Raw genomic sequence first — 24,007 nt, forward strand, 5'->3', positions numbered from 1 at the left:
TTTTCTGTGTGAAGAGAGAGAGAGAGAGAGAAAAGCAACAGGAGCAAAGACGGAGGCCTCTTTGATCTGTGTAGTTAGTCTCAGTGAATGAGTCTTAGACCGTACCCAGAAATAGAGGAGAGCAGTCCAGAAAAAAAGACGTCAAACACTTTGTGCATTGAACTGGCCACAACTGAGTGCAGAATATTACCTGGTGGATATTTCGTGGGTTGCACTGTGGAGCAGCAAGAAAATCTGAAGGTTTGAATCCCGGCCTGGGCTCTTTGCTTATGGAGTTTGTATATTTTCCCCAATTAAATTCAACTTATGTATATAGCGCCAATTCACAAGTGATAAAAAAAAGTAGAATAATAAAATTAGTTTAAAATGTTTCATTCCAAGGAAAGCCTGTTGATAACAAATATTGCTGGATGATAAACTGTCCCAGTAATTATTGTGATAAATGATGACATTGTCAATTTGAGATAATTTTTAAGTAACGTAGTGAAAAGGGCATAATATTGCAACATCTCCTACTCAACAGCCAATAAACTTTAAGTTTGTACAGAACATTTAACAGTGGAACTGGAAGAGACTTGAAATATCCAAAATAAAAACACGACAATCAAAACCAATAAATAAATCAGAAATAAAAGAAACACTTACATAAGAAATCATGAATAAATTGGAGAAGTTTCTGCAAACAAAACTGACCATCAAAAAATATTAATCATCAGACAGCAATTTATCTAGCGAAGAATGAAAGTTCTTGACTTTACAGCAATCCCTTATACAGAGCATGCATGTGGCAACAGGAGGTAGGAAAAACTTTAACAAGAAGAAACTTCCAGCAGAACCAAAACCTGGCTCAGTACAAGCAGCCATCTGCCATGACCAACTGGAGGTCTGAGAAAACAGAGCAGATAAAGAAAGAAACAAAGAAACAGATTAACTGATGTAGGATTATTTTCAATGTTCATAAAAGTAAAAAGTTAAAGCAGGAGAGAGAGAACAATTAGTTGATGGCAGCATTATGTTAGCCAATGCTCTCCTCTAGGAAGGTATCACAGCTACGCCAGACCAGAGACAATGGAGAGACAAAACTGAGAGAAAACAAAAAGTTAATAGCTGAAATAACAGAAATGAAAACAAATTTTAAAGTAGTAGAAAAAGAAAATGAGAAGTGGTCAGTTTGTTCTCCTGTAGCCTAAATCTGTAGCAGCATAACTACAGAAATAGCCCTGGACAGCCTAAACCTCGTCTTAAAAGTAAACAGGACGTTTTCCTCCTGGACTGAAACGGGGAGCTGGTTCCACAGAAGAGCATCTTTATAACTAAAGGATTCCACTTTTATAAATTCTAGGAACCGCCAGTAAACCTGCAGTCTGAGATCGAAGTTTCTTTTAGGAACAATCAGCTCTCTGATGTATGGTGGAGCTGATTATTAAAGGATTTATATATGAGATGAAAAATTTCAAATTCTACTCTGGATTTAACAGGGAACCAATGAAGGGAAGCTAAAATATGAAAAATAGGAACTTCAGAATGATTGCTGCAGCATTTTTGATCAGCTAAAGGGTTTTAGCTGCATTTTGTGGCCTTCCTGACAGCAAACAATTACAGTCGTCTGGCCCTAAAGTAACAAACGCATGGACTAATTTTTCATCTGGGGGAGATTGTGTCATAAAGGATTCCTCAAAAATGAAGAACAGCCATTCTGACCATTCTCTCCATCAGTCATAAATGTTTTCAGTCAGTGTGTAGTGTTCTCTAATAATGTCACTGGTTTCTCTTTTATGACTTCTTATTCTTGTGTTTTTATGATGCAAAGCACTGAAAAAATGCCTTTGTTTCTGAAATGTACATGTAATAAACTTGATTGATTGATTAACAAAATTTTGCTAAAGGTTTAGTATGGAATTGTTTCAACAAATACTTGCTGCAGCAAAAATATATACTACATTTGGCACCACTCCTAAATATGTGTACAAAACTGTAACTGTAAATTAAATTAAAACTGTAAATGAACCGTTTATGGAAGCAGCAGTGACTTTGGAGAAGATCATCTAAAAATCCAATTTTAAGTCATTATTGTTTTTCACAATATCACTGGTGTCACAGTTATTGGGACGCCTGCTGTCAAAAAGTTTAGTCAAAAGCTCCTTTGGGTGTGTTCACATCTGTAGTTTGTTTACTTTGGTACAAATGAATTTATTAGTTTGTTAACCTGCAACATTTTTCGGAGGTTTGGGTTCTTCTCAAACAGATGTGTCTGCAGCAGGAGAACCAGATGTAAATACAGGAAGTAGATGCTGCGTTTCAAGCCAGTATTCCTTACAAAAAACACCATTGTTTATTAGCTTGCTTACATTGCTAATAAACAATGCAGCAATTTCTTTGCTAAACAATGCAGCAATGCATTATTTATTAGCAATGCAAACCTGGAGTACATCTAGTAGATGTGTCGGATTGAGATCGAATCACACCATAAACTTTAAACGGTCATTTTAATCCAAGTCCCTTTGTAATTCCAGGCTTTGTCTGATGTAGATTAAACGCCTTTACATGCTCTTTCATGTCTCATGCATGCATGAGATGCTGCCATATTTAAAACTTATTATGGAAATCTAAAGGAAGAGCATGTTGTGGAATGTCAAGTCATGCAACATTTGAAGTATTTGTATTTTAATGCACTTTTGTTCTAATTATCACATGGATCAAATTGGTCTTTTACTGCGTCAGGACTGGATATGTACTTTTGCCATGATGACACTACCTCCTTTACATTTTGTTTTGTATCTGGCCTGTCTTTGAATACAATTTCAATGCTCCATTGATAGCGCCAATTGGTCATAGCTTACATAGTTTACATAAGTAATGAAAAAGTAGGTCAAGCTGTGAGTTTCACTTTCAGTTTGAAGCACTCAGTGTATCCAGTTAGTGTGATGCTGGCTTTCTTCATCTTTACCTGTGCAGAAAACTTTGTCAGGATTGATGTTAAATAATGTTCTTATTGGGTCACTTCTGCAGTATTTTAGTAACAGTTGTGCTGATTCTGTAGCTGTGGTGGTATACACGATGTGTAAGGGTCTAAATTAATGAGTGATCAATTCTCACTGGTATATTTTCAAATGTGTGAGAAGGTGATGCTGGTATAATGTTGTTCTACGTCAATGGAATAAAATATTTTTTAAAATCTCATCTGAGCAAAACAAGCAGTTCAAGGTAAAATCTCAGTACAGTTTTGATGTTCAAACGTATGTCTTATACTTCTCAATGGGACTTTTACAGCATAATTTTAAAACATCAGTTATTTCTAAGCGAATTTTACCTAAATTATTCTCAGACGAAATGAAACTTAAATATAACATGGTTTTGTTTAGTTTTCTTCTTCAGAGAGGTTCTGTGATGCAGAGACCTAATAATCATGCCTTTGTATATTTTTGAAGCTTTATTTTGATTTGGTGGCTTTCTTCAAATAAGTCACTTTTTAACAAGAATTTGTAATGGGGACTCATTTAGGAGACATTAAAACTATTTAAAAAATTTTATCCATGTTTTCCCCTTTGAATACCTTTTTAATTTGATGTTGTATGCTTAAAACTTTTTTTAAAGGTATAAAAAGTATAGGTATCCTGACTTTCAAACTGAACCCAATGATTCCTCTAGATTAAGAACTTTAAATTCTTGGGGCTTTTCTGTTAATTTTCTGAAAGCAGAAATGTGTAGCTAACATCTCTGAGTCGATTACCACCGGATGTAAAGGGCTTGTTAGTGTGATGTAATATGATGTAGTTCATTTATGGTCTTCGATCTTTTTCTTAATTGTTTTTTTTTTTTCAGTGAACCATTAGTGGCCTCATATTAATTTGTACAGAGTTCAAAAGTCTAGCACAACACTGCTAATGTACAAGACTTTTTTAAATTAACAAAACAAATAAAAACAAAGGTATGATATATCCAGTTGATAGGGTGAAATTGTAAAAGATGAAATTTTAGCAATATTTTTATGTCTTGGAGGTTCACAAGTAAAGAAAAGATGTTATAATCCAAAAATGTATTTTAGAGAATATTTTAAAAAAAAATTCAGTAAAGATCTTCAGTTTTAATGTCGACAGGAGGCTCTGATGCTAATTTTAGCTTTGTTAGTGACGAACCGATAGCCAGCGTTGGGGTTCCCAAGACAAAGTGGTACCAGTTTATACAGTGATTTACCACCTTTGATGAGAAATATGGAGACTTTTTAATATTTTGAGATCTTGTTCCACATCTTTCTGTAGTTTGAGGTTTTTCATTTAGCAAAAAGAAAATAACTACTTTGTGACTGTTTGCTCACTTTAGTTTGGTTGCTTTTCGGCAGCTGTTCCCGGTGCACAGTCACTGCAGCCTGGCCTGTCTGCTCCGGTTTCATAAGCAGAAAGTGAATGACCTATATACTTCTCTGAGGGAGGGGAAGTCACCTTGCTGGTTGACCAGGAAACAGGCATGCGGCATGCAATGAGGTTTTAATGCGCAACACTATTAAAGGAGTTGAGCAGACACTTAATATGGTAGGCAGACTTTGAAACAGGCCTCGTTTTTTGCTGCTCTTGTTGTTGTTGGCTGGAAATCTTTCCAGGACTGCTTCTCTTGGCTTGTGTTGTCTCCTTCCTAACACCACTTTGTGTTGATGTGAGAAGGCCAACGTACAGAGAAGGATCCAGTGCATTAACATGCTGAAAAACACATCTTGACATGGACTGAATTTGCACACACAAACACTCACCTCAGGTGAAACCACGAGGCCCCGTGCCAGAAAGATCAAGCCAGACAAACACTCACCAGAGACTCCTCTAAGCGTCCTAACAAATTGAATGTGTGTGTAGACGGACAAGAGGGAATTAGATCAGTGGTCGTGATTGTATCTGAGTGTGCTGCTGCGGTACACCTTTCCAGCTCGTCCCCTGGAGGAAATGTGCGTGCAGGGAGCAGAGACAGAGAGAGGATGGGGAGAGAGAGCCGAGCAGCTGGTTTGATGGAGGCTGTACGGAGAATTTTAACCAGACAATCACCTTGCATGTTATTGATTGGGATGGAAGAGAGGTAATTAGCACAGAAAAGAGGGAGAAGCTGAGGCCACTTTTGATGTTTTGATACAAAGTGTTCTCTCCTTGTACCCATCCACATGTTTGTGTGTTTTGTGTGTCAGCTTGATGGGAAATGCTTTACCTAAGATTAATCTATAACTTTATGGTTACAACAAACTATGAATACACAGAGCTCTTAAAGCTGCAGTGTGTAACTTTTACACAAATATGTAGTTTTCCATGACTGCATAGTTGTGAAGTTGGCAGCACTGTTCCGAAGTTCCTGGGTTCAAAGTCCGGGGTCTTTCTGCATGAAGTTTGCATGTTCTCCCTGTGCATGCCTGGGTTCTCCTCCCGCAGAGCAAATACATGACCAAAACAGCAAACTCCGGTCTGCCTACAAACCTAGATGTTGGTTTGGTTGAAGTGAACACTGGCACGGTTCAAATGCACATATGAACGCCAAGTGGACTGGAAAATGATCCAAAAGTAGAAAGCGGACAATAGTTCAGGGAATTCTGGGTAAATTCAACCAAAACAAACATGCATGTCAAACGCTACCAGGAGAAATGATTTGTGGTCTTTCGCCTATGACAAAAGATAAATTTGCACTCAATGAGGTTTTTGTGTTGTTTTCTTCAGTACTTCTTTGTTGCAGCACCAGTTTGACTCGAGGCAATGTGAAAACGAACCGCGCCATTGAAATTTTAACAGATGTTGCAATTTTGATCCCCAATTGAAGGGAGTCTACTGGACTGCCGGGTGTGAAAACAAGTTTTTGTTGGATTCCTCCAGGTAAAGACTTTGTTTGCAATCCTGTTCATGATTTTCATGAAGAGGATTTTGTCGTGGAAAGAACAGTGTCTGGTTTGGGATCAACAGGATTTCATATTTGATTTTTGGAGCTGATGTGGTCACATGGCTGTCATGAAACCATTACCTTTTGCTTGCTCTGGAGTGTTTCGTGTTGAATGCAAACCAGCTGGAATACGATTCATTTACTGATTACAAAGTTCTCAAATGGCAAAAGGTGAATTTCTCTCTCCTGTTCAAGAGTTAAACTCTGTCTCAAGAGAGGAGTTGAAGGACCTTGTCTTGTTTATGGCTGATTGTGGGATGGAGGAGGTGATAAAGAGATGAATCAGGGCTTTGCATGCTCTGTCTGTCTTGGTCTATCTGCTCAAAAAACGAGTAAAGACAGAAAAGGAAGTTCTTAATTTTCCAGTCCGTTTGCATTTTGACCCTGACCTATAATCATAAGTCACACAGGGTGTCTGTGCATCCTTAAAAAGTCTTAAAATATCATAAATTCAATAGAAAATACGTAAGTTGGCTTCAAATTCGTAACTCAGAGGTCTGGAATTTTTGTATAGTCTGACTATTCAACCTATATTTCATGTATTTTTTTCTTGCAGGACTTCTCTGTTAGAGAAAAGTTTGAGTCACAGTCAGACTTCTTCATTACGAGGCGGTTGAGGCTACCGCTAACTGTTAATGAGCCTTTTCAAGCTAGCTTGCTAGTTTTTTATGTCTATCTTTGGTAAGTGCAGCTGGCTGGAAGATATTTCTTTGTCATCGCCTTATTTCTGTTCCCAAACCGTACAATGCGAAAAGCTTGTCACAACTTTATAAAATATGTTATTTTCTTTTGTATATTTCTGTTGGGTTACAGCTCTTATATTTCATATATAACAATCTTAAAAGGGTCTTAAAATTTTAATTTGTGCTGGTGAAATTTGCAGATACACATCATAGTATTCATGATCTAAAGAAGGAAGATCTCATATGAAAGTGACTGACAAAATGAGCTATTGCCATAGAACCAAACATTCACTGGACACTGATCTACACTCTAAGCACTGCTTCGTCTGCAACCTTGTCTTGAATCAGTAGGTGACCATGGAGAGAGTTTTCTGAGATATGCATGGATGAATCAAGCAACAAAATGTCAAAAAATGTTTACTTTATCTTCTCTGGCACATTATGTCAATAAAATATTTTGAGCTTCCAGAGACATTTCTGTATGAGGAGAATGAAGCTCTAAATCACCAGTAGATATTTTCTACCTTCAGAAAACATTCATCGTTTTTATAAATCAGTGCTTGCTTTCAGGAACACTTTTGAAGACTACATCCTGTGATCACAGATAATTACTGTAGCCACAAAGTTACCTTGAAACTTTAATATCTGAAAAAGATCCAGAAAATCCTTCCCTGGTTATGAGCTTTTTACGGTTGGACTGAGGCCAAGTGAAAAACACTGTCCCATGGTTAGATGATTAAAAATGTCAATTTGTTTTTGAAAATTATGGTTTGACGTCCTCTCCAGCTAATGGGTGATGAACAAGTGAGAAAGAATAATATATAGGGGTGCATTAGTGTCTGTGGTTGGAGATGTTATCTGTAAAAGCACCTTTAAAGCTGAAGCACATACAGGTGTTATAGCAATTAGAGCATCTCATAATGCTGTCAGGTTTAGACATCTTCATTTTCCACAAATTCAGGTTCCTCTTGAAGGCTAAAGCTAATGGTTAGTCAGAGCACAGCCACTCTCAACAATTAACTAATTATTTTCCCTCTTCTTTTAACTTTTTACTTTCCACCAACAGGAATAATCCTGCATCAGTTCATCAGTTTCTCTTTGTGCATTTGCTCTGTTTTTTCAAACCCCAGTTGATTGTGATGGCTGCTCCTATTGAGCCATGTTCTGGTTCTGATGGATCCTTCCTGTTAAAGGGGAGGTTTTCCTCTCCACTGTCGCCACATGCATGCTCAGTATTAAGGATTACTGGAGACTCAACAACACTAACCAAGCGCTTGTGTATTGTTGCTACGTCCAGGAGCGAATAGTGCAAGTCAATGACTCAATGCAATCTGCTGGGTTTCCTTAGATAGAACTTTTTCAACTTATAATTTAAAAAAAAATCTGAAAAAGAAAAAAAAAACACATAGCAAATGGTTCTTAGTAGGAAACTTATTTAATTATTTTTTATAGAATTTGAACCGGGTGAGGCTAAAACTTTGCCACTTGAAGAATTCTCAGTAGAACACATTTACATGCAGAGATTTCTTTAAATTGCATCTTAATCGTAAAATGTGTATATATTTTATGTTCAGTTTTGAAATCATCACAGCTCTGAATACAATTTGCCTGTTTGTGAGTATATATACTCCAGTTAGTTAATCAATTACTGAATTAGTTGACAATTATTTCCATAATCGATTGATCGCAATTAATCAGGTAATTTTTTTCAGCCCTTGTTCTAACAGACTGTGTAACATAGTAACATAAGAATCAAATTAATAATTTATGAAAATATTAAAAAGGCTTCAAGAATCAGCAACTTTGATATTTGACACTCCATCACCATCTAGACATTTGTCTTATTTGGAGAAAATCCTCCCCAGATGTTAAAAATGCAGTCAGGACAAGGGATAAATGTTTTTAAAGTAAACGCTGCTCTGGGTCAGGAAATAATTCAACGCATCCATCAGTTCAGTCACCTCTCTATTGTTTGTGAATGAGAAAGTAGAGCAGACCTGCCATATCACAGAGAATGCTGTGCAATCTTTGATCTTTAATAATATTTCGTCTTTATTTTTTGTCCATTTTACAAAATTTTTTCCAGTAATTCACAGATTTCACTCTGAAAAAGGTGACAAGTGGTTCGGTTTAGGTTTGACATCCTGTTCTGTGTCTCGCTGCCTATTGAATTTAAATAATCTCCCCTATAATTCTGTCAGCATCATCTCTGTAAGCCCAGTGGAGCTATAAATCAGAGGATCTCAAAGCCCCTTCTCTCTCTCCTCCTCTCTCTGTCAAGAGACATCTTTACGGCCTGCCACTTCGTGCTGCTGCTGTCGATTGAATTGTAAAAATTAAGGCAACAGTCAGTCAGGAATTAGTTGACATCTTTAATAAAGTCCTTCGTTAATGTATGCTCTAAAAACATTTTTCTGTGTGTCCTTTCAGCTCAGCACTCAGACAACCTTCCTCAACGGCCAAAGTGTGCCTGGTCTGTGGAGACGAAGCGTCCGGGTGTCACTACGGTGTGGTGACGTGTGGAAGCTGCAAAGTGTTCTTCAAAAGAGCCGTGGAAGGTAAACCTGGTTTCCATCTTTACACATATCATCACTGGATTGAGACTTTTTTTGTTCGGTGTTGGTTCATTGAGAGAATTAAAAACAAAAATAAAAAAAAATGTAATCAGAAAGTAATACCAATACTACTGTGATAAATTGATGTTGTAATTTTGAATATTTTAATTCAGATCACCTCAGAAGTACTAGTGCTGCTAATCCACCTCATTTGCTTTTACCACTTCTCTTCAAATCTCTTGTTTGGGTTAGAGAGCTAAAGATGATTTGAACTTCTTTCTCTCTGCTCTTTGGTTTTGCTCTGCATCCATCAAGCTTCTGTTTCAACTCCTTTGGGATTTGGGGTCATAGGTCAGGTATTACCTGAGCTTTAAGGAATGCTAATAAGGTGGTCAAAATTATATAACATCATTTGTTGCACCATAACAAATGTCTGAAAGAATAAAAATCCTTTCAGCAGTACAGCATCCAAAACCAGAGTAAATATTTGTCCAAACTTGCTCTAAAAACATTTTTCAATCAAACAAATTATGATCAAAAGTCTAGAAAAGAACAAATCAGAATGAACCTAAGCTGCTCCAATAAGCTGCCACAATTAAAAAATAAGACAAAAAGCTCTCTAAATATATAAAATAACTAAGAAGATCTTGTTGGTAGAAACTCTAAGGAATATGGGAAATTGAATGATAATGTATTAGAAATAATTAAGCCACTTTTGTTTGTACATTCATCTCCTTCATTCCAGGAGTTTCCGATCATTCATCACCACAGAAAGCATTTAGGAAAATCTCTTGTGTTTAGTTATGTTTTGGCCTGATGTAAAAGCTGTGAGAGAGTATTTGAGCCATACTAATAAAAAAATCAAATTAAAATTAAATCAAATTACAAGAATGAAGTACAAAAATGAGGAGAACCAATTCATAAAATAAAAGTCATAAAATTAAAGGAAAGTCAACATTATGATTTATAAAACACTGAAATCAGAAAATTATGAGAATAAACTGTCGTGAGAATAAAGTCATAAATTACTCAACTATTACGAGACTAAAGTCATAATATTATGACTATTGTCTTAATACTACAATATTTTTGTCATATCATTTTGACTTTATTCTCGTTATTTTACTTGTCATTTTCTTCACGTTAATCAATCGATCAGTCGATCAATCAACTAACTTTCTTATACCATTAGGCAAATTTGGTTGCAATGATGAGAGTCAGCCTTCTTGTCAAACAGGAAACTTTACATCAACAATAAATATAGATATAAATATAATATAAGAATTATCTGGTGGTCAATACTTCAAAAGATTAAAAACCTTAAAAAAACAAACAAATAAAAAAAAACTCTAAAACAGCTTCCTCGTTAGAACAAGAGTGAAAATTTAAAATAAGCTAGCAATAAAATTATATTAAAACTACGCTAAATTGAATTTTGGTAGCTTATGGCAACAGGAACAAAAATGTTTTCATGTCACTATGTCACTCACCTTTCCATCTGTGGCCTTAATACTCCGTTTGCTTATATCACTATTTTGATGTTAATTTATTAGTCTCTGCAGCCTTTGTCTGATCTGGGTTTACATTTGTTATTTGTTATTATATCACCCTTTAAGTCTTTTGTCCAATGCTTGTGAGCAGCTGCTAAACTTGGCCCCACTCCCCGACTTCCTAATCTGCAGGCCTGCAAATAAAACTCTGGTTAGAGCCTTATACAGCCTTGGGCCTGTCCTTTCCCTTCAAACTAATGAGGTGAATATTTAAGAGGTTGTTCAGATTTTTTAAGAGAGGTTCTGGAGAAATCATGCTGTTTTATTCTTCCAAATTATTCCTAAAATAACCAAATATAAGCTTTTAATTTTGGGAGTGTGACCTGTTTTACACCAGCATAATGAAAAACGGGGAAACAGTCAGTAGGGAACAGCTCTTAAGTTATATTTAGCTTGGGAAAAATATCAGCCACAGTCATAATGTGCTTTTCATGTTGCGCCTGCTGCCTGAGGCCTTGGCCTAACTCATTTAGATGAGTGTTTGAATGCAAAACACATTGAAAACCCCAGCGCTTGTGAGAAGGGGAGAAATGTGTTTCCTGCCAGCGCTTTGGGTGATCTCCTGACCACTGGAGGAATTGCAATAATTCTCAATGAAATCATGCCCTAATTTAATGATATTTACACATTTTCATTGCCGAGACTTGAAACCAGATTATGTGTCTGTGGTTATTAAATGAGACATGCCGTAGCTGCAGCTTCAAGGCTGCCAGGCAGATAGCTCATGGAAGATGTGAACGATACAGCGCGCTAGTCAGGTGAGGCCCTGAACAGAGCTCGCATCTGTGTAATTATAGTATTAAAACCACATTTGTTTCAGCCAAATAACTGCAGCCGTGCAAACTCCGAAAGCAAAGCGTGCAGCGTAGTGATGTCAACTTGTGAGCTGTTACCTCATTTGACCTCTCCACAGCTGCTGCTGAGGTGGAAAAAAACGAGAGGAAAGGCGAAGCAAAGCAAAGGATGAAAATAGTGCGAGAAGGATTTTGCAAAGTGAAGGGAGATAGAGGACGGTGAAACGGATACAGCGAGGGGGGGGAGGAGGAAGGACAAAGAAAAAGTCAGACACAGACGGAGAGATAAAGGGAGGAGGAGCCGGGAGACTAAGTAACAAGGAGAGGGATGGAAAGTGATGTGTCAGCAGTGAGAGGTGTAAGTTAGGACGTGAGGAGACGTTCTGCTCCTCCTCTTTCCCAACTGTCTTCCTGTTTCTCCTCCTTTTTCCTCTAAAATGCGACCAAAACACGGACTTGGCGTGCAACATATGGACGGAGAGAGAGTAGGCATCTGCAGATGGGGTGCAATCCAGACCCATGCCTAATTTCTCTTGGCACAGTGGCCCCCAGGAGACACAACTTTTCAGCCGGCTGTAGTTCATTAGATGACTGAATGGCTCACAGTCCTTCACCGCCGAGCTGGTTACCATTCTGCAGACAACAAATCAAATAAAATGCTCTGATTTTGGGAAAACTTGTTTCACTTTTATATATGGCAGGCAGCTTAGCTTTATGTAGCTTTCGTATTACAGAGCTGAACCTGAACTCTCCTGCTGTATTTAAATTGAGACCATCTGTTTAGAGCATCTATTGGCCACCTGGGCTTTTCAGCGTCCAAATATAGTCCCACTCAAAGGGACAAATATTCACTCTTTTTAAGTTTGCTCAACAAATGCAGCTAAACCTCACATTAAATCGGATTAAATGTATCCTGCTTTAGGTCAGTTACCATTATCCAAAATTATTTCCGTTTGTTAAATTCCAGAATAATAAAAAAATGATTTTTTAAAGCTTTATATTTTTACTTATTTTCAAATTTAATAGCTTACCATTATTGCCTTATTTTTTCATAGAATGGCCTTATAAATTGGGTCGAACTCTCTGATTATTCTTCTAGTAAAATAATTTTCTGGAGTTTTGTTCCATTCCCCTGACAGTTGGCATAAATGCGTCAAGCTTTCTATTCTGTTGTTTGTTTTTAGCTCATTTATTATAGGACTGAGATCTGAAGGAACTCAGGTCCACAGATCCTGATGCTGCCACCCCTGTATATCACAGTTGGGATGGTTTACTGAGGGTTGCATGTATCTTCCCTTTTGTCCATCATCAAACCACAAAGGAGGTCACCACAAATGGAGGATTTTGCCCCTGTGTGAATTTGAAAACTGTCATCGTATCTTTTGTTTTTGTTTTGTTTTTTTGGTAATGGCTTCTTCCTCTGAATGGCTTTTCAGTTCATGTTGGTACATAGTTCTTCATTCTAGACAGTAGTTGTGCAGGAGGCTCTACTTTTGCTTTTCAAAGATGTGTGATTGTATAATTGCGCATTTGTTTGCAGCCATTTTCACGTCTGAGTGTAAACATTGAGTTGGGCGGTATAGCCAGCTGCAGCTTATTTGGATTTAAAATGACAGAAGAAAGCAGCTCAGTCTGGAAGGAGCTCAAAATAGGCAGAACTGAGCGGAATAACATGTTTGAGAACAATTTTGTGTAAAAAATGTGATGAACATGTGTTGTATCCTTTGTGCTAACCTGTTCAAGGCAGCATAGTAGGTCCCCTTTAAGGGGTGCACTTTCTTTTTGCCATGGTTGTTTCTGAATTGGGTATGCTATTTTTAGTTAGTTAGTTAATTAGTTTGTCAGAGCTGGGTGCATAATAATAATAATAATCTAGAGCTACTGATAATAGATCATAGCATAATGTTATCGCATCAAGACATGCTACCAAAGTGTTTGTGGTCAAATCCATGTCTTTTACAGTCTGCATGCTCAAGTGTCCACATCACATTAAACCAATAATCACCCTGAATGTATAATTGATTTTTAAACGTGGTTACAAAGACCAGCTAGTATAATATGGATCTTTATTTTTTTTGCTATATTTTCCATTATTCATTCATATGTGCTTCTGCGCTGTCTCCTCCACTTAACAAAAGACAAGTTTGTTGATGTAAAACAGCTGCACTCAATAATCGGCTCCATGTGGAGCACATTTGGAAAGTTCAGTGCCAGCTTATTATTCACATGTCATCAGTGGCTTGGCATGTCTGCTCTTCATAATAACACCAGACCCTGCTTTTAGCTCCTTCTGCTCAAGCCGACGTTCACATTAGATATATTGAACTTTGTCATGGCCTCGTTTGGTTCTACAGTCTGGCTGAGCTGCGGTTTCCATGGCACTCGTGTCAATCCTGCTTTGAACTGGCTCTACATAAAAGGTCGTCTGAGGACAGTTTCTGCTTGAACGGCAGCTCAGCCGTCCAATAAGGTGATTTTCTGCGGTGGATTGGACCGTAGGAAGCCTCCCACCGCTGCCTAAGCTCTTCCGGTTGTGTGTGCAGGACGCTCACGTGACAGCAGTTGGAAAAGAGCCATTTACTCTAACAGAGTTATCTGGATCCCTGCTCTTAACTTGTCTCACACCAGATATTGTTTGAATAGAAAGCGTGCACAACATGCCAACACTCTCTCTGTCAGTTTGTAAATCTCAAAGCTGTTAAGTTTGAAGAATGCTGAAGGGTTCAGGAGGGGTTTAAGACAAATGTGTGTCTTAAAGTTGGCCTACAGTAATGACATGCTCTTTAAATTTTATGTACTGTTCTTTCAAGCTGCATTACTTTTTTAATGATCTTTGAAATTTGTCTTGCTTAGTGGTTCTCCAGGTCTTCTGGAGGAAAGTTGAATGAGGGCCGATGGTTAAAAGAAAGAAAGGAGTAAATATTCACACACAAAAAGACAGAATTTCTGCACTAATTTCACATAGTTTCAATAAAAAAACTTGAATATTCCTAAAAAACTTAAAATTTTCCATGATTAAAGGTTAAATTAACAATATATTCTGTGACATTACTAAATCAGACACTTGTAATTTTCCAGAAAAAGAAATGATTGGGACAATTTTAGCTTCAACTCAATTCAGTTTCTTTATGTGCACTGCAAAAACAAAATCTTTAGTGTTTTTGGTCTAGTTTCAAGTGCAAATACCTCGGTACACTTGAAATAAAACAAAATTAACTTACAAGTAATTTTTCAGTAAGATATAGGATCTGGATTTAAATATATTACACCTTAATATTGTCGAAAAGTATTAGTTCCATTGGCAGATTAATTCCCTTATAACATGGGAAAATGTCGTTACATATGAAATAATCTGCCAGTGAAACAAGTATTTTTTCAACAAAAAGAAAGAGTTAAATTGAAAAGAATTGAAGCTGGCAATCACAAATACTTTACATCTGCCATGTTTGATCCAGAAGCAGTGATGCAACAAAACGCTGCTTCCTCCGCGCCGTCAGTTCCTCTGACCTGGACCGACCCACAAGTCTCTCTGGTGGATATAATCTGACCTGCATCTCTTCCTGTTCCCCGGTGATCCCTTTGTTCTTTGACATCAGAGCGGGCTACACCTTTACTCCGGAACCAAATCAGCTGCACCAACCGGATATTTTTATTGAAACTCAAGCTGCAATTTTTTTTATCTACTTTAAAGACGCAGTTCGAATGCAAAAAAATATGTTATGTTGCGCTCTAAAGATACACATTAGGATGTATTATATAATCATTAGAAGAAGATGGAAGACAGGAGAATAAAACAGATACTTGTAATTCCTTTCTTCAAATTAAAGGTACATATTTGGTAAATTAAATCTTTTTCTAAGGGGTATATGAGAGCCGTTGAATATTTCTGTATTTCACATTCTCATCTGTCACACTGAAGCTGAAATGATGACTGGATGCATTTCATGTAGTGCAGGTGAAGCAAAATGGAAAAACCTTAGCCTTTATATATTGTAGATGAGGAAAAAAACTATTAAACAAATTGGAGTAAAGATTGTTTATGTTATGCTGCTACTATGATATTCCTAGGCATGAAAACACTGTCCTTATTTTGTGGTTGTTTATGTCCAATTAAATAAAGTAGCAGTATATCGACATGGCAGCAATTTTCAGGACATTTCCATCTCCAACATGTCTTCTTTCCTTGAATCCTCTTCCACACACACGGTGACACATGCCTAAAATATATCTTAAGCCATCTCATGTCAGTAGAGCCAGCTCATAGCTACAGTCATATTTGTGCCCAATGCCAAATCCGTTTTAGACTTACATTAGCGTTGTTGTCATTCAGTTCCACGTATCTCTTTGATCAGTCGTGTGTGGCTGTTGCTGCGTTTGCATGTTTCAGGTTGAGGCTCAACATTTTTTGGTAAATCTGTTGTATTTTATCTGGACAATGTGAAACCACAGCTCAGATTATTGTCGTTAAAGTGGACTCTCTCTGTGGGATACCGTATTGTGTTTCCTTTTTAGATGAGTGTTCTCATAACTGATGTATGCTGCAGCTGACAGACAACATGGATTACTCATTAGGCTTCTGCCAGATTGTGAGATCATTAGTTAAAAGTAGATGTGAGTGGACTCCTGCCTTGATTTCTTAAAAGGTTTGGTAATTTGCTCAAACGCTGGCAAATTAAAACAATTTTATCTTCAAAAACGAGGGCTCTCTCTGTTTCCAGAAAAACTAATTTTATTTTTGATTACATGCATTATGGTGCTTTATTTTTCTTTTCAGTTATTTGACGGAGATTAGGATTACCTTATCTGATGTAGCTTTCTTACATCATACATTGAAGAAGAGCTCAACGGCTGACTGCACTTCAAAAACACAAAGTCTTACCAAGTATTTTTGTCTAGTTTTTACTCTAGGTAACCTACAAGTAACTTTTCAACAAGACATTGGAGCTTGTTTTAAGTCAATAATTTCCTAATATTGATAATAAAAAATATTTACATGAAAAATACACATGCATACCCCCTTACAATGACACCTTTTTACTGTTTAATGATTTAATCTCTTGGGGTATGAAATAAAAATTTTAATTGTTTTTGAAGAACAGAGGAAGGCAGCACCTTTGCCCTGAAGGAAGCAGCTCAAATGAGGATCTTACATGGTGTTTATTGTCTGTATGAGGATTTATGCCTTCCCCAAAACTCTGTCCACGTATATTTTTTCATGCTTGGCAAAGTGGTTCCTAACAGTTTGCTGGCTGTGGTCACTATACTTCTCAATGATTTCTTCTGAGCCTCTGTAGCCAAACCAGCAGATGTTACAAAAGGTTGAGATATTCTCAATAAAAGCAGAATAGAACATTAAAATTATTGAGTCTGAACATCCCAGTTTATTAGACAGTACAGTCTCTGCTAAGCCTTGGGGCTCATAAAGTCAATCCATGAGTCTTAGTTTAAGTGACAGTCCAGAACCTCACCCAGGTGCTTGTGGGAAAATGACTGAAGCTTCTTGAAGTCGATAGTAATTTGTTTTATTTTTGTCATGTTCTGAAATAGTTATAATTTTTTTTTTGCACCAAGTAATGAAGAACTCAAGGACTGGTCCATGCTCCTCTTTGGACCAGGGTTGTGTTGTCAGCATATTTAATTAAATGTTTGTTTGTGAAAGTTCTGCAGGAGTTTGTGTACAGAAAAAAAAACAATGAAGATGAAACGCATCCCTGAAGAGAGCCAGTGCTGGTTGTTGTTTTTTCAGAGTTTTGAACCTAGGGCTGGACAATAAATCAATAACAATATATATTACGATAGACATACACATAATCAATTCAACAATTTCACTGAATTCTGATCCAGAACCGTGTGGCATTCTGGGGGATGTAGGAAAGGTTTTAGCTGCTCATCCTCTCTCAGCCAGCTAAGCTAGGTTGGTGGTATCAACTAACTCACTCCATCTTTGGTTGCCTAGCGACAACCTGTTGCAGCAGCAGTTTAAGGTTTAGCCATCACACCTAATAACCTCTTAAAAATATAAAACAACGGCGTGGATGAAACAGAGAAAATATGTCCAACATCTCGAGAGGAAACTGTGAATCAAACAGGAAAAGTCATGTCACTAGTTTGGTAGTATTTAAGAGATATAAAACAAAAACCTAATCAATAATAATCGATATCAACTGATATAAACCTGTTATCATCCAACCCATATATACAGCTCTGGAAAAAATTAAGAGACCTCTTAACATGATCAGTTTCCCTGATTTTAGGAATATGTTTGAGTAAAATGAAGATTCTTCTTTTATTCTGTGAACTTTTGACAACATGTTTCCAAAATTCCAAGCAAAAATGTAGAATTTATTTGCAGAAAATGAGAAATGGCCAAAATAATGATAAAGATGCAGAGCTTTCAGACCTCAACTAATGCAAAGAAAACAACATCATATTCATTTAGAAACAACAATAATAATGTTTTAACTCAGGCAGAGTTCAGAAATAGATATTTAGTGGAATAACCACGAGGTTACCGATTCAGACATCTGGGGTTTTGTGTCAGCCGATCCCAATTTAATACAGAAAAACATCTGAAATGACCTAAAATGTTTCTTTTTTTAAAACACAGACCTAAATGCACTTAATTACAAATTGATTTGGTAACTCTGGACAAGTTCAGCACCCTTTAATACACCAATAGCTTTACAAAATTGGTTAAACATGTAAAAACAACTTTAATTTGCAATAAGGAGGATAACAGCCAAAATACAATAAACAATCAAGAAACTGACAAAAGCAATAAGTGGACTGTTTTAGTGAAAAATGTAAAAAATAAATGGAAACTTTTTTTTTTTTTTCAAATGGTTCAGAAAATGCAGCTGGGAATTATAAATAACATAAAATAAGTAATAAAGTATAGAATCTGACTGAATGTGGATTGGGTACTTTGTCTCAATACCGGACCTAGAATTTGTTTTCAATATTGGGACCAATACAGATATTAATATTATCTGTAGAAATAGAGATAATATTTAGAAGAATAATGTGTACATTAAATTGGGAGTATAAAATCTGATATTGTAATCCTAAAAATCAATTTTCTTCATTTTCCTAGAGTAAGACTGAAAAAGTAACTCCTGCCTGTAAGCCTGCCACTTGCAGGATTGATAGGCAAATGCATATATTCAGAGGTAAACAGGCTGCGTGAGTGCATGCAAACAGTGAATAAATAAACAAATTCTCTCCCTCTCAGATACACCCACTGCCGAACGCACATCCATCCAAAGCGGCACAGTTTGACTTGGGCTCTTCAAGTGTGTTTCACTCTGACAGTAATTGACAAGACTCACAGGAGTGAGCAAATTCACTTGACATGGAAAGCTTTGGAGTTTTTCAGAATTCCCATCCTGGCCTTTCCAAGTGCATGTGTTTCTATGTGCGCAGGAGGGGGGATGGCGGAGAGGTGGGGAAGGATATGGCTCCGTTGTGTTTCCTGTGTCGCAGTTTACTGTTTTTTAGAGCAAGAAAAATGGGCTTATGTAACGGTCATGTGATTTAGCCAGAAATAGTGGTGGGGCTACAGCTGCTGCCTCTCCTCCTGCAGCTCGGTTCCTTGGCTTTTGGCAGCAGCCAGACAGACACACTGCGCACTGCTCCTGCTAGCTCAGAAAACAACTTCTGCTCCGTCCTGTACACGAAAAACATAAATCCCATGATGTAGATTGTAAGGATAAGTCACAGAATGTCGTCTTTGCAGATAACTGCAAGTAAACAAACAAACATGCTCATACGTGACATTCAGTCAGAGCAAAAATCTCATGAGTTATGAAATAAGCATACAGGAAGGTACTTATGAACATGGACACATTTATACAACATTATATTAACACAATGTCAACTAAAGCCTGGGGGAAGTAAACATTGCATTGGGGGTCACTGAGGTCACAATGCCTCTGCGTATCTTTCAGTCTGAGCCAGCGCTGTGTTGTTTTTTTTTTATGTGTTTTATTTCAAATATAAAAAAAATATCTATACATGTGTGTGTGTCTTCATGCATGTGTGCATTTGTGAGTGAATGACTGTGTTTGTGCATAGGCAGGAGCATGCCTGTGTGTGGGTGTACGGTGCTCAGAGGCTGGCGGACGTGTGGGAAAAAAGGGATTGAGACGCAGTTATAGAGGAGAAGACGAGTGAAAAGAGGAGGAGGAGGAGGAGGAGGAGGGGAGCTGTACAGTGAAGAGCTAGTGGAGCGGAAGGAAGCACTCTGAAATGGGAGATCATTGGGTTTAGCTAAGGGCTAGGCAGGAGGCAGGAGGGATTCTCGCCATGTTAGCATCACTGTCAGAAATAGCCGAGCTGCAGCCAGTGCCCTGCTTCCACCAAATCCCTCATGCTATTTACTGTATAACGCACTAGCAGTCATATATGGTTGGCAGCATGAGAAAAATAACTAAGTCATTTCATTTTCACAAGGATGTTTATGAATTTTCAAATAATTTACTTTTTTTTTTTAATTCCAGGTGACTCTTCTCCATGATTGTCAAATATCACTTTTTTTTCATAATGCGTCATGTGAGGCCCCAAATTCATGAGGTCTGTTTGTTCTTTCAGGTCAGCACAACTACCTGTGCGCTGGCAGAAATGACTGCATCATTGATAAGATCCGAAGGAAAAACTGCCCAGCCTGTCGGGTACGGAAGTGTCTTCAGGCTGGGATGAACCTGGGAGGTGAGCTGCTTGAAATTCCAGATTTGCTCTGTCACATGTCAGCACCTGAGGAAGCGTGAGTCTGTTTATAGGGAGTGATAGATATGGAAAAGTAGGTCTGGCTGTAGTAACAGGAGGCCTAGAGATGCTGAGTCATTAGATGTTCATGAGGTTAAATCACGTCTACTGTATTTCATGTTCTGATGAAGGCTCAGTGTTGAGTTTTAGTAAAAATTACACTGTTTAAGAAGAGTCTTGATGGTGTGTTAGGGCGATAGAAAGAAAAATAAAGAAAATTATTAGAATAAAGTCGTATGAGAAGTTGAAATAATAGAAGAATATAATTACAATATGGGAATAAAGTCATAATATTTCAGGAATAAAGTCGCATAATATTGCGAGGATAAAGTTGTAAAATCATGACTGTATTTGATAAAATATTAAAATAATTCATTTCACTGTGGTATTGAATGAATTAGATTTTTTATACTAATACCAAGTAGATAAACTCACTCCTTTTCTGATACTCAACAAAATATATAAAAAGAAAACCATATTGCACAAATGAGTTCCTGAACATTTTTGCAAAACTTAAATTCTGTTTTATGTACCTGTAATATTTCTTGGGTGAGTTTTCATTGTTCAGAATTAAAAACAGTGATATTGGAGCAATGAAGCATCGATAACATAATATTTCATTACAGTTATAGTTTAAAAGCCACATATTGCCATTCCTTACAGTGGAAACGAACAGGTGTAATGAATTTTAAATAAACTGCACCCATCCCGACTCCTGACAGCAAGAGAAAGGAAAAATCAGAGGTTTGATCTGGCTTACAACTTGCTAAGTCAGCAAAAATACTTTACAAGTTGTACCTAAATTGTGCCTATGACATAATTTATAACACTTTCATAGCATTTAACTCTGGTTCTTATGATTGATTTAAAACATATCTTAGAACATACATGCTCTATAATATTCTCACCTGTTAAAATCTCTGAAAAGGCTTTAATAATAGTGTAGCTCCTTCTCTTTACCTCCATGAAAGTCTTTTTTTAATAAAACATATCCACTAAGGTTGGCGTTCGAGTATAAGCAAGGCAATCCCTTCAGGATTTTGGAATTTATTGTGATTTTTTTTGCAATTAAAATCACTGATTTTGCAGTGATATTTTAGAAATATGAGCGGTTTAGTAAAAGTAAGAAATACTGCCACCTGCAGTCTCTTAAATTTTTTCTTTTATACAATTTTGCGGAAAGTTAGCAGTAAACTCATATCAGCATACACTGGCGTGGAAAAATTTGGAAATTTGTTGATTTTGTGTGAATTTCTGAGATTATGGAATCGTGAAAAACTGGAGAGATTGACTGGGAGATAAATGGAAAAAAAAGAAAAAAACGCTTGTGATAATCAACCATTAAAAAATACTGAGGATCCTCCCAAACAAAGAGTTAAAAAAATGAAAATAGGCATTATTTTAGAATAATATTTCTAAAGTAGATTTATTAATAATGACTCTAGAAAACCTGAACCATCTTAAACCTATTAGTTATTGTACACAAAAAAAGACGAGTGTTAAAGAGGGTCCTGAAGCAGAAAACCAATACCAACAACATGATCGGTTTCAATACACCACCTGTTGTCCCAGTCAGTCATAAAAAAGCTTTTGTAATTAATGTTAAATATGCAGCAGGCTCAAAAGTAACACCGTATTGTTAATTATTTAACAATTAAACTATCAAATGGCAGTACACCTCTAGAGTTCATCTGAATACCACCAGTCACTGCTTGAACGTTCAGGAACTACCAAGAAGAAAATATTTCAGAATTTAACTCTCATGATTCAGAATAAAGTCTGAATAACAACAAATGACTGCTGAGTTAAATAAACACAACACACAGAGGTCAGTTTCCAACTGAGGTGATAGATGATGAAAACGTATGAGTCATTATGAAAGCTCAAAGCGGATGATGAATGAGTCCATACTCCATCATTTTAGCAGCGTATTAGTCCATTGAATAGGTTTCAAGTTGCAAATAAAGAGATAAACAAACTAGAAATCTCAACAAAGTTTTTGTATTAATACATATTGTGATTACTGCAGCAGTTAAAAAGTTGAATGAGAAATAGTATTGTGCTCAAATTGTTATTTTTATTTTTTATTTTTTTATTGTAAAACAATCTAACCCAGACTTGACAACATATGGTGGATATAAAACATCTCCTAAATGTCTGGTATGTTTTTTTATTTGTTTGTTTTTTATTTTGAGATTTTAACCAGGTCTGAACATTCAAGATTATTGGAAATCCTTCTCCAGTTATGACATTCCTCACAGTTATTTGGTGAAATAAACTCACTCTGTCTCAGACACGGAACATAACCAGTAAAGCAGTCAAATTACCATTACTGTTAAAGACCAACATACGTTTTCATTTATTATACATTCCTGTATTGTAAAATGTGTGAGTGCCAGAATTTCACAGTTTCTTCTCTGATTTAATTGGTGGATGTATTTTATTGATACACGATAACAGAGCTTAAACTTAATAAATTCAATTATGGAGTTCAAAATACATTGAAACATTATGCACTTTAATCATGAGCTGACATTAAAATGGATAATTAATTTGACTCCAGGGAATTTAAAATAAGCTTTTTTATTGATAATTTTAACAAGCTAATGTTCTTGTTAATGAGAGCTTGAAAATAAGTGTGGATGGAAAGTTGAGGGTCAGCTCAATAATGTTGCATTTTATGAATACATTTTCCAATAAAATATTCTCAAATATGACCAGGCTGTCCATAAAATCCCGAGTTCAAGCAAAACTGAATTATTTTAAGAAATAGGGAATCCTTTCTTGGAATATGTACTTTATGTGATAAGCAAAGTTAAAAAGTTCCACACAAAAAAGTTATTTATTGATATTTGGATGTTTTCTTTTATGCCTTTGCTTTTTAAATAGCTGTGATCTCATAATTCCAAATTAAAGCTGCAATATGCAACCGTTCTAAAAAATATATTTTTTTAATATTTGTTGAAACTATCACCATGTCATGACAGTAAGGTATGACACAAATAATCTGTAAAAACAAAAGTCAAGCTCCACTAGCCTCTCCCAGTGCTAACTAGAAACAACCAATCAGAGCTAGGAGGTGGGTCAAACTGTCACAAAACAAAGATGTTAAAAAAATATATTTTATAAAAGTTGCACACTGCAGCTTTAAGAAATGTAGCCATAAATTCTCCGTTAATATGGTTGTTTTGTTCCCCACAGCACGGAAGTCTAAAAAGTTAAAACTGAAGGGAGTTAACGAGGACCTGCAGAGCTCCAAAGATGCCCAGATTGCCACAGGTGGCGTTGGGGGCGGCTACCTGTCCTCGGAGAAGGAGCTGAGTGCCAGCGCTGCCAATGCCCTGGTGCCCCACGGGCCTGGGGTGCTCACACCTTTTCTGCCACCCTCCATCTGCAGCGTGCTGGAGCTGATCGAGCCCGAAGAGGTGTACTCTGGCTATGACAACTCACAGCCAGACACAACTGACCACCTGCTGTCCAGTCTCAACCGCCTGGCTGGAAAGCAGATGGTACGCATGGTGAAGTGGGCCAAAGTACTTCCAGGTTAGTGACCAGCAGAGGTCTAAATGCTGCTTTTGTGCAGGCATTAGAAAAAAAGACTTAAGAAGCGCTCAAAGATATTTTTAGAAAATCTCCTAATTTGATGTATTTAGATTTTTTTTTAACAAATGTAGGCAGATTTTGGATTATGGGACGATTTAGATCGTCTGAGATCTTAATCGTCCAATAAATACATTTTAATAAATGTATTCTAAAAA

General features: G+C 36.8%; 1 protein-coding gene across 1 annotated transcript in view; it reads left to right on the plus strand.

Moving 5' to 3' along the window:
- nr3c2 (nuclear receptor subfamily 3, group C, member 2) overlaps nt 1-24,007 on the plus strand; it is a 101,855-nt gene that overhangs the window by 49,676 nt on the left and 28,172 nt on the right. The window contains exons 3-5 of the mRNA XM_088006271.1: nt 9,018-9,145; nt 20,076-20,192; nt 23,451-23,792. Coding sequence (XP_087862397.1) covers nt 9,018-9,145; nt 20,076-20,192; nt 23,451-23,792 — 587 coding nt within the window. The remainder of the gene's footprint in view (nt 1-9,017; nt 9,146-20,075; nt 20,193-23,450; nt 23,793-24,007) is intronic.

The sequence above is a fragment of the Poecilia mexicana genome, unplaced genomic scaffold, assembly GCF_051168715.1.
Source record: "Poecilia mexicana isolate PSO_F unplaced genomic scaffold, ASM5116871v1 scaffold_1, whole genome shotgun sequence".
In the NCBI taxonomy this organism is placed as follows: domain Eukaryota; kingdom Metazoa; phylum Chordata; class Actinopteri; order Cyprinodontiformes; family Poeciliidae; genus Poecilia; species Poecilia mexicana.